Source organism: Ictalurus punctatus, chromosome 5 (assembly GCF_001660625.3).
Source record: "Ictalurus punctatus breed USDA103 chromosome 5, Coco_2.0, whole genome shotgun sequence".
Taxonomy (NCBI): domain Eukaryota; kingdom Metazoa; phylum Chordata; class Actinopteri; order Siluriformes; family Ictaluridae; genus Ictalurus; species Ictalurus punctatus.
This window is the reverse complement of record NC_030420.2, coordinates 31,869,923-31,882,419: the sequence shown is the minus strand read 5'-3', so window position 1 is coordinate 31,882,419 and position 12,497 is coordinate 31,869,923. Positions and strand designations below refer to the sequence as shown.

The 12,497-nt window shown below is 42.0% G+C and overlaps 1 protein-coding gene across 7 annotated transcripts in view; it reads right to left on the bottom strand.

The window, feature by feature from the left end:
* Positions 1–12,497, bottom strand: part of nfic (nuclear factor I/C) — a 132,563-nt gene that overhangs the window by 113,664 nt on the left and 6,402 nt on the right. For 5 of the 7 annotated variants that reach the window (XM_017466992.3, XM_053680448.1, XM_053680446.1 and 2 more), the window contains exon 2: positions 6,427–6,640. The exons of the other annotated variants lie outside the window; for them this stretch is intronic. In XM_017466992.3, coding sequence (XP_017322481.1) covers positions 6,427–6,507 — 81 coding nt within the window. In that variant the 5' untranslated portion in view covers positions 6,508–6,640. The remainder of the gene's footprint in view (positions 1–6,426; positions 6,641–12,497) is intronic. 7 annotated transcript variants of the gene reach the window in all.

The following is a 12,497-nucleotide window of genomic DNA, read 5'->3' as shown; positions in this document are numbered from 1 at the left end:
CCGCGTCAACCGAAACAATGAACAATAGCACATGAACCCCAGCGGGACGCCATTAAGACCGTGAGCTCTGGTTCTGTGTCTTTTTAAATCTCCAGGAACACTTCGCGAAGAAAGAATGCCGTGTTCCGAGACTTTCCAGGGTTCAAAAAAAACACGTTACAGGATTCTTACAAGGCATTTACATACAACGACACGACGCATCACACGCAACCAGTCGTAGTACCGTACAAGTTCATGACGTCTGCGCGCTGAAGTTTATGGAAATGTTTTTCAGCACGTACACGTACATACAGTATAGCATGTAGCGCGTTTATAAGGAATAATATAATAGAACACCTCGGGGCATGCTGTCCGAGGAAAATAATCGACTCGGGGACGTCCTGACGCGTTTTTATTCCCCTTCCATCAAAGCATCTTGTCTACGCTTTGATGGAACAATTTATTTATTAATTAAAGAACGGCGCATTTACTGTTTATACTTCCGTTTATAGCTACATTTAACACTGTGGACGTGAATTCCCCGGATCTGATCGGTCAGAAGGGGCGCGTTATTTTTGTGCACGGATTATTATTTTCCTATGACCGCACATTGTGGAGTGCGCTGTTCCTTCCACGTGCGATCACAGGGCTCAGCGCTGCAATAGTAGAAAGAGAGTATTAAAATATAGCTGCATTATACTATATAGCTGCATTATAATATACTATACTATACTATATAATATACTATACTATAGTATATAGCTGCATTATAATATACTATACTATACTATATAATATACTATACTATACTATATAGCTGCATTATAATATACTATACTATACTATATAATATACTATACTATACTATATAGCTGCATTATAATATACTATACTATACTATATAGCTGCATTATAATATACTATACTATACTATATAGCTGCATTATAATATACTATACTATACTATATAATATACTATACTATATAGCTGCATTATAATATACTATACTATACTATATAATATACTATACTATATAGCTGCATTATACTATATAGCTGCATTATAATATACTATACTATACTATATAATATACTATACTACACTATATAGCTGCATTATAATATACTATACTATACTATATAATATACTATACTATACTATATAGCTGCATTATAATATACTATACTATACTATATAGCTGCATTATAATATACTATACTATACTATATAATATACTATACTATACTATATAGCTGCATTATAATATACTATACTATACTATATAATATACTATACTATACTATATAGCTGCATTATACTATACTATACTATACTATATAATATACTATACTATACTATATAGCTGCATTATACTATATAGCTGCATTATAATATACTATACTATACTATATAATATACTATACTATACTATATAGCTGCATTATAATATACTATACTATACTATATAATATACTATACTATACTATATAGCTGCATTATACTAAATAGCTGCATTATAATATACTATACTATACTATATAATATACTATACTATATAGCGGCATTATAATATACTATACTATACTATATAGCTGCATTATAATATACTATACTATACTATATAATATACTATACTATACTATATAGCTGCATTATAATATACTATACTATACTATATAATATACTATACTATACTATATAGCTGCATTATAATATACTATACTATACTATATAATATACTATACTATACTATATAGCTGCATTATAATATAATATATGATATTTATAATCAGTTGTTGTACGTCGTTACCGTATAACAATCTAGTAAAGTAACTCCTACAGTAATGGAACTAAATACAAACGACAGTATTACAATATTACGGTACAGTTTTACAAGTACGCACTAAATAAAAGCAGCGTTTGCGTTATATGGCGAGTTATATTATCGCGGCGTATATTCTGCCATACGTGGCGTTTTCCGAACTATTTATAGTAGATATATATTTTGTCCAATTAATCATCGAGGGTCTATTTAAAGCCTGCACGTACAGTACTGTGCAAAGGACTTGTAGAGCAACGATGGCTTCGGAAATAATGAAATGAAATGTTTCTACATTCATTAAAAAAAAAAATAAATGAAGTTTCCATAAAGAGCAGGAAACGACACTGAATAAATGAAACGGACGCGAGGTCATGTGTGACGACCCTTTGCTTTAAATAAATAAATAAATCGATAGATGAATAGGCCGTCTAAGACGTTCGTACGGTGCTGTATATACGATCGAGTCAGAGCGAGTGACCCGACTCAGATACAGCGAGAACGGCGTGAAGCAGATGATGTGTTTTCTCCCTCCCGCACACCACTACAGACTTTAGAAGTTTCCCCGCAGCGGAAAGCTCACGGCTCGGCTGCGGCTCCCTCGGGCGCTCACCTTTAACTTCGACGGAAAAAAAGGCCAGTCGCTTATCTTGCAGTATTGGAGAGTCTCCATTACAGCACACACTGGGCCAGCTGCAGCCCAGATACACACACACACACACACACACACACACGGGAGAAGGAGGAAGAGGAGGAGGATGAGGAGTCACATAATTCACGCTACACAGCACTCTGCTTATAAAGAATAAGAGAAATACATCAGAGCGCTATTCGAACGAACGATAGTAACGTCCGATAAAATTCTCGATTCTGATTGGTCATGAGGGTGTCGATTGCTTTTTCAATAACGGCAGTGGCTGCGGCTGAAAAGGAAATCGCAGGTTTACGTTAACGCGCCCGTTCTAATACGTCATCGTTTCTAGTGTCGCAACTCACACGGGCACTCGACCGAACGACGACGGTCCAAGATAAAAAGCGTGAAGCCATCCATTATGCTCCGTAAGGTTTCCGCCTTACTTATTTAACGCCACATCCGGGCTGCCGGAGGAAAAGCCGTTAAGCGTTACGTTTCTCGACGCAGGAACGTCTTCGGGGGATTTTGTGGCTTCTGCTTTCTCAGTAACATGACAAGCTGCGGTTTTTGTCTGATCGGCATCAAGAAAAAGAACGTTTACGCGTACGTTTTTTCGACGTCAGTGGCGACAGGAAACGACTCGTAGACGTCCCACAGCGATAAACGTAACTACAAGCAGATAAAACGTCCTCTTTATCAATAATTCAGATCGTGAGCAAATCGCTGCGGTGTGAGAGGAATAAAACACTTCAGACGCATAAATCCCGAGCGAGGAGGAAAAGCGTGCGTGATGTTTGTTTGTTTTTTAATCACTCTTTTGCATCGTCTAGTTAAGAAGTTCTTATCAGCTCGTCGGCGATCCCGTTATCGTACACGCATCTGATGTCGTACGCTGTCTTCTTCGGATTTTTCCTTTCAAGAAACTTTTTTTTTTTCCCACTGGACACATGCGCTTTTTATTTCTTTCGATTTATTTAATAAATAAAGCGTCGGATTGAGGTACTTTCCCCCCACCCCTAAACCCATGAGGGATGCAGATGTTTGCATCCAGCTGTATATCGCGATTGCGATTGCGATCATTAACGGTTGTGACAGGAAAGTACCTTCGATCTACAGTCATAGCGCGATCTACGGGAGTTTCCGTGATTCGCTGGCAAACTTTATTTACTGCGCTGCGTCGTGTGTAGCTGGAGATGTTTGCTCTCGGTGTCACTTAGCAAAACTTTAATTACAGTTCTTCACTATTAGCACAGACCAAACCTGGCATTAACGCTAATCCGCTCGTCCTTGTGCGGCTCTATGAGTCGGAAAGGAAAGAAAAGAGGCCGAGACCTTTTTAAGCGGCGGATAGAAACCGCAAAATTCGAAATGCACCAAAAATACCGCAGACCTGATTAAAGCAGGATCGTAAAAAAAGTCCCCGTCTTCGTGTCCTCATAACCGCCAGTAATATACTACATGTTATATACACACATATATATATATATATATCCATTTCGAATGCTGTGGAACGTAGCTCCTCTTTTCACTTGCGTTACAGCAGCTACAAACGGTCCTGTTAATCCAACATACACATCCCTGTGCAAACTGTTACTATAGAAACCCTACCCTAGCAGGATGCTGTAAGGAGGCCTCGGTGATTTGATGTCGAATTCGCAATGTACGATTGTCAAGACACGCTTCTGTAAAAAAATACCGTGAGTACTTTTAGGAAGACATAAAAGCTAGATATAAAGAAAAAATTCTAATCACGATACCTGGACACATCTTTACATAAACAGACATACTTTTTTGTTGTTGTTGTTGTTTAGACAGAAACCAAGGGGGTTTCTGATTAAGTATTGATAGGAGTGATTTTGTCATAACTGCCTAACAAGCTTCAATATGTATAAATAAAAGAAATGGGCGGGGTTTTTTCCTCAGAAAAACTCAACCGTACCGCCGTGGTCGTAGCTTCAGGTTTGTTGTACCGTAAGTGTGTGTCTTTAACCTAGAAGTTACTCGAAAAGGTCATCTCAGTCCAGTTGTTTACCTTCAGTCTTTTTTAAAGGCGCATTTTGATCCACATTTCCAGGTAAATATACATATTAAAGGTACAAAAGATGAGCGTAGGACGCCAGCACCAAGGAACAGTAGAGTTTAGTACGATTTTGTGGTCCCGAAAGCACGTAATGATAACAAGGACACACTGTTTTCAAACTGAAACCACGGTTCAAACCGTAGCGACTGCTGATTGTTTGGGGAAAGTGCATTATTATCTGTGAAACAGCCTGGATTCCGTCCAATAGGTGCAGCTCGATTCCCGCAGCCGAGCAGGCAGGCCGCCGAGAAGCGTCCTCGTTCACGTCTGACACGGAATCGGAAATTAAACGTACTAATGAGGTGTTGCGAATTCAACACGCGACTGTTACGGAGACTGAAAAAAAAAAATGGAAAATGCAGTTACGAATCCGAGGCCTTTCGCAACATCTGGCGCCCAAACAACTGGCGCAGTTTTGGAAAGGTTTGGCGCTGGCGTCTCAGACCCGTGCGCCGATCCAGCGGCTCTGCTCCAAGTTGCCATGGGAATAAGCAAAACAGCGAGAGAGCGTCCAGCGCTGGCTAGAGGAACGCAATAGAGGAGAGGAGATCGTTTTTTTTTTTTTTTTTTTTTTTTTTTTTTAAATAAACAGCGTGCCGGGCCATGCCACGCCAGCACTGCGCTCCTCTTGATCGCCTTCCAGTTCGACTTTAGAATCAGCCCGAGAGGCTTTCCAGCACAAAAAACGGCAGCTGCCAAGAGCTGAATTTTCTTGGTGCGCTGACCCACAACTGAGAAGCCTCACAATAAAACACAAATCGTAAATATTACACAGATGACAACATCGCATGCTTCCAGACTCTAGTTTCCAGGTTCGATCAGTTATGACTACACCGTCCGGTCATTACGCGGATCGTTCAGGACGTCTTTACAGTTTCGCGTGGAGAAATCGAAATGGCTGCTGCTTTTCATTCCAGACAAATACGAGCCACGCCCAACGGTTGTTTGAAGATCAATTGATTAAACAAGTGGAATCAGGTTTGCTCCTGAAGGCTGGAATGAAATCCGCAGTATTTCTAAAGCCCTATTTGAACGGGAATAGCTTTCCACGGGGTGGGGGGGTGGGGGTAGTTCGGGGGTGTGTGTGTGGGTGGGTGGGGGGGGGGCGGGGGGTGAGTATACCTCTGGGGATTTTAGTCACGTCCGAATTTGTCACGCCGGTTGTTAATTCACGGACTGCGTCTGCACGTGTCTGGAAAGATCACGCTGTGTTATATCTTCTGTGAAACGAGCAGTAGGGGGGAAAAAAAAGCCAAAAAAAAGCCAAAAAAAAACCAAACAAGGGTTAGATATCCTGTCAGAATATATTTCACAAAACAACCAGTCAGAATTCCAGCATATCCTGCGTGAAAAGATCTCTGAGCGCTCCCAAGGAAGCCCTATTTCTATTGTTAAAACAAGGCCAGGACGGAGAACACGTCTCGAGAGCAGAACCGTAAAACATCGCCAACGTTTTAAAAAAAAGACATCGTAAGTAAATTCGACGTAAACGACTCATGGCAGAGATACAGCCTGCATACGTGCCACGGTCATGTGACCTACTAACACTCAAGTCCTATAACAGTATAAGCCGTTTGTGTTGAAATGAAGTATCTGTAGTACGCGAGGTACTACAGTACGCGTACATGGCGAAGACACGCCCATGTCTGTGATTTCTAAAGATATCGCTTTATCCCGTGCGGACCGGATATTTAATCACGATTACGTCCTCCGGCGACGTACGTCCGAAAATCCTACCCCGTCCGGATACTACACACCACCCTGGCTTTCGAACTAGACAGAGCGATGTTCAAAAAGCAACAAACGCCGCGCTCGCGTTCCATCCTCGCGACGAACCCGTTGGCCGAGGCGTCGCTAAGGCTTAGGTGGAATCCGAACCCGCCTCTGTAAAGTAAACATTTAGCGTTGCTCACCATGCTCCCCGCCGAGGAACCTGGGTGTGATATGAAACGAAGCCAAGCGTCAAGCACAGACATCTGCAGCACAGGACACATGGAGTCCTCGCCTCATGCCAACAGCCGCAGCTTTTATACCTCGTGATACCCCGGTGCGTCCCGTGTCTCTCTCCCCGCCGGGACGATCACGCAGCCAACGAGGTTAACATCAAAGTCTGTGCTCTAGTTAGGACTGCAAAAAAAAAAAAAAATCAATTCCTCTCACAAATAAATATCTGCCAGAAAAGTTTGCAGGAATGACAGTTGGGTTAACACTCTGCTGGGGAAGCGATCAAAATAGCTTCATTAACGTGTTGATGGGAGCACAGTGGGGCTTTAGAGCTGCCATGACTGCACCACTGAGGGGCAAAAGTGGGCCACACAGTGCACTCGCACACACACACACACACACACACACACACACACACACACACACACACAGAAGCCCATGAGTGCTAGCTGTGCTGTAGAGACTTGGCCGAGGGACATTTCAGCACTGATTAAAGCAGGTCCTCATTACACACACACACACACACACACACACACACACACACAAACTGAAACTCCACAACAGCAACCTGCGCTGATAACAAATCGTACACATTCGAACAAGTGGTTACATTTCTCATACCGAAAAATCTGAAAGAAAAGGTGTGATGTGACGAACTGCTACGAGCTGGAAAACCACGTGACTCAGAGAAACAGACACGAGCTCTCGGATCACGACGCGACCTATCCTGACAGGATACCGTCAGCTTTATTCACTCGGCTCGCATCTTTTATACGGCCGTCCTCCCTCTCAGAAGAAAAAAAAAGGGGCATCCCGTAACAATGTCCGCTACGACTCTACGACTGAAAAGAAAAGAAGCATGTGGAAAATGTAGAAATGTAGAACTATGACCTCGCTACAATACGTGTAAGCATACAAGTAAATAAAAACACCACAAGTCCCAAGACGCTCCCTCGAGGGTTTCGCGCTCGCAAAATCGAGGTAAACGCCACGGTATTCGGAAGGGCCGGCGATTCTTCGAGACCACCGCGGATTTCCCCGCAGATTCGGGCCGAGACGCGTCACGTGACGCCGTCAGCCGAAACCCTCTTCGATCCACGTGCGTCGGACACGAGGACGGCTAAAAGCTCTCGTTTCCCGACAGACATCCCCGCGAAAGAGCGCGCAAAACGATTTCGCGCGGTTGCGAATTTTCACCCGTTCGAGTAGTTCACAAAATAATCCAAGTAAGCGCCAAAAACTCTGCAAACTGCGCCACGAATGTTCCCGAATCGAGCGTTTTTGTCCGCGACATGAAAAAAAAAAAAAAAAAAACCTCCACTAAATCCCGTACGGACCGACAAGCTGCGTGCGGTTACAGCAAAATAATCAACGACGACGTATTTTCCTTTAACGGCGCGCCCCAAACCGTAACAATGTCTCTGAACAACTTCCTGTCATTCTTGTTATCTGTTAATAATCACGTGTAATGTTGCGGAACGCGTACGTGACGAGTTCGTTCCCGTTATCGCTTACGTTACGACAGCCTTTTTTTTTTTTCTTCCCCTGCTTACACTAGCTTGTCACATTACTGAGAAACCCCGACTGGCGTAAACTCGTGCATTACCGAGCTCTGCCACTGGAGACTCATTCCGTCAACGCTAAATAAACATCTCCTCACCGTATCGACGAACCTCGATGACCCCGTGTATCTCTGTTCATATGGCAGCGATAACGCGTTACACCGAGCGCATCGACGCGAACCTGTGCTTCGAAACGCAGCCGGAATCACACCCGAACACGTCCCGAGCGCCGGGGTTTGCGAATCGAACGGCGCCGTGCCACGCGTCGAGCGATTCTTTTTAATCAGCATGAAATAGTAACGTCACGTGACAAACCTGTCGCCGAATCCGGTCGCATTTACTGAACCTTCGATAAATCAGGAATAAAGGGCGAATAAATAGGTCATCGCTCAGCAGCTAACAGGGCGTGCGCGCCAACCGCTGTTTCAAATTTTAAAACGATGCAATATGTTTAAAAGCAGCATTAAAAACCGGCCGCATGACAAGTCCAAGCCCCAGCAGAGCGTTATCGACACGCTGTCAGATCTGTCAGACGCTAAAATAGGCCTGGGTTTGGCGGCTAGAACGACGACTCCAGCCCGCTGGCTCACTCCGCTCCTCTCTCCTCCGCTCTCCTCTCGTCCTGCGGGGAATAATTGCAGCACTAACAAAATGAATCGATGAGAAACGTGGGCATGACACGGCGCGTTGCCAGCGCAGGCAGACTGAAACGCTCGGGTCTCGAGCGTTCTCACGGCTGCAGCGAGCTTGAACGGGGGTCCGTCCAGAACGGACGATCTAATATCGCTATCGTGATACATCTCGTGTAAGAGCGGGTGAATGACGACGACGTCGCAGGCTAGCGCGACACGAGACGTGTCCGCGATACACAATACGTATATGAGCTTTTAAACAAAGAAAAAGAAGGAAACAAACCGCTTAGCATTAAAATCTGCTGCTTTCAATTCGCATTCGAGCAGCCGATTGGACGGTGAATCCTGCCTGTTTTACCGAATTCTTAAAGTTATTCAGTTCTTCATCTTACCACGTGTGAGTTATTCGGTAACTACAGGACGACGGACAGGAAACGTGTCTATGTGCAAGAGCTCAAGGCTTCTGTGTTTAAGAAGTGCTTGAAATACTTTTTTTTGTAAGTGTTCAAATTTTAAAAAAAGAAAAAAAAAGAAAAAAGGAAATAAAGTGGGAAAGGTGGGGTGATTCGATCGTGGTATCGTTGCCAAATCTTCTAGGACTAACCCTTGCTCAAAAAAAAAAAAAAAAAAAAAAATCACAAACTCAACACGAGCATGTTTTAAATCTAGTGGATTTCTGAAGCGGAGCAGTTCCTTCAGATTATTACACTTTATTATTATTATTATTATTATTATTATTATTATTATTCGTTCTCAGTAAGCACTGTATCTTGTTCAGGGTTGAGATGGATCCGCAGCTAATCCTGGGAACACTGAATGAGAGGTGGGAATACATCCTGGGTAGGATGCCAATCCATCGTAGGGCACCCCACACACACACACACACACACACACACACACACACACACACACACTAATACACTGAGTCACACCTAGTGGCAATTTATCAGAGTCAATCCACTTACGGCAGCCAGAGGAAACCAGAGAACCCTGGAGGAAACTCTCACAAACACTGGGAGAACATGCAGACAGGAACCCGAGCTCGGGATCAAACCAGGGAACACCGCCTATTATTATTATTATTATTATTATTATTATTATTATTATTATCATCAAGAACTGGCCACTGGAGACACTACACATGAAAGGTGCATGGACCCTGGAGATTGCAGCTATTTCTATTATTATTATTATTATTATTATTATTATTTAAATAGACAAGTTTCTATCAGGAAATGAGAGAATTGTAGGGTTGTTTTTTTTTTTTTTTTGCATACATATTTATAGCTGAATAAATGTATTTGATAATATTTAAATTTCAGGAACGTTCCGACCACAGCACCTGCTCAAACGTTTTGCCGCAGACATTTCAGTCCTGGTTACCGGTACAACAGTGCTGCTACATCTGCCAGGTAAAACAATATCAATACAGAGTGTACACTCTCCCTGATCTAGAGCTGAGTAAATACAAAAATGCCTTTAGGATCAAAATCTTCAAACTAAGATGAAACTATGCTGTAAGATGTTATAACTTCATACTGTCACTAATACAGCAGTAAAGTTTTTTTTTTTTTTTTTTGGGGGGGGGGGGGGGGGTTCTCTCTCTTTCTATTCAGGCTTAATTTATTTAATTTCATTATGACTTTAGAAACATTTAAACATTAACATTTTTACGTTTTACAGTCTACACCGGGGTCAGAAAATGTGCTACTGTCTCTTTAAATATTACTTTTCATTTCCCTGATTATTTTACTTATTTGAAGGGATTATTATAGAACAATTTACTGAATATTTTATTAGTTATGTCCTTAGGGTTGTTGTTTTTTTTTTTGTTTTTTTTTTTTTTATAAGATTATCGCTGTCGTTTCTAAACGAATTTTTACTTTTATTCTATCAAGAGTTCAAATTGTTTTTTTTTTTTTTATTAGCTTACATCCATAAAGCACATCTAAAAGGATAAAAAATAAATAGGGTTTTTGTGTCGGAAAAAAAGTATTGCTCTGTGTCAGTGCACTGTTCATAAACGGCTTCATGTGACCGTGTGTGTGTGTGTGTGTGTGTGTGTGTGTGTGAGGCTCTGCTCAGGATCACGGCTGCTGTCTTGCAGGTTGGCAGCAGAACTGTGCTAGAGTCTCTCTCTCTCTCTCTCACACACACACACACACACACACACACACACACACACACACACACACACACACAGCACTCCTCTCTCTCTCTTTCTTTCTCTCTACCCGCTGAGCTTCTGTAACAGGGTCACGTCAGGATTCTCCTCCACACACAGTAAACACACACGAGGCCAAGCAACAGCTTCCAGCTTCGAACAGCACATCTACTACACTACACGACCCAACACACACACACACACACACACACACACACACTTTCCTGCTTGAGCTATATTATTATACTTCATTTAGATTTAACATCTTATCATAAAAACCGTGTTATAAAGTTGCCTTATTGTTCTGTTACACTTTCAGGAACACCAAAAGGTACCAAAAGGTACTTTTTTCTTGCCGCTGATATGGAACCATCCCGGGAACATCATCCGTACCTTTACTGTGTATCTTTTACCTGAATATAACGTAACTTTAAAAATAACTGGAGGTACATAATTGGATTGTGAGGACCACGTGCACACGATACAGGTCTGAATCAATCGTACCTTCCATTGTACGATATCAGCACGGAACCGGTACCGTTCCGTCCCGGCGTATTACTGCGACGTATACACGGAACGGTGTAACGGCTACACGAGAAGATACGCCGATGAAGAAGTAGGACATTTTCGAACGTAAACAAAAGGACAGCAAGCACAAATCCGAGCTGCTCTGCATTCCGACGTGAGATGGAAAACGGTCGAACATGTCCCGCATGACCCGTGTCACTTTACAGCCCAAACCTCAGCGTCAAACTATCTCCGTTTACCGACGACATCCGCTGAAACCTGAAAGCTCGGGCGTCGGATTTTACGGCCCCGTTTAAAAACCTGTTGCTACGTTAATTACGTCGAAATGACTACGGCGCGATTCGTTCGGACTTTTGGCTGAGAATCTACTTGGCGCTGATCGGGGAAAGAAAGAAAGAAGAAGAAAAAAAAAAAGGAACACCTCAAAGGAGCACTGTTTATGCTTAATATCCGATTACGTTTCAAACGTACCGTCTGCATAATCAGACCCGAGTCTGGCACATTCCAGGTCAGCGGGGTTTTTTTTTGTTTGTTTGTTTGTTTGTTTGTTTGTTTAAAAAAAAAAAAAAAACGAAGAGGAAAAGACGTGGATTAGAAGAAAAAAGCAATCGCAACAACAACAAAACTTAAAGTAAAAACCGCAGGACAAAGAGACATGAGCGCTATTCAAACAGCACTTTCCTGGAAATGAGTGAAATTAAGTCGTCTCTGAGTTTCAGGACCAACAGAAAGAAAGAAAGAACGAAAGAAAGAAAGCAGGCCAGCTGGGCAAATTCAAACTTGGATTTCCTTTTTCCACCTACATAACTCTTAACGTCAAAGTCGTGCACTTTGGACGACTGAACTCCAAACGAACGTCCAACGAAGATAGAACAGTTTCTTTTGATTTCTCTGAGAACGACTCCCAAACCAAACTCCACAGCAACAACATACCATAAATGCTCTGTTATGCTGCGTTACATGATTCCACGCTTTGTTTTGGGTGTTGATTTGAAATGTGTACTCATGTTTAAATATATATATATATATATATATATATATATATATATATATATATATATATATATATATATATATTTTTTTTTTTTTTTTAAAGCAGCCAAAAAAAAAACCTTCTTCACTTTCTCAAATATAAACGTAAGCATGTGACACTG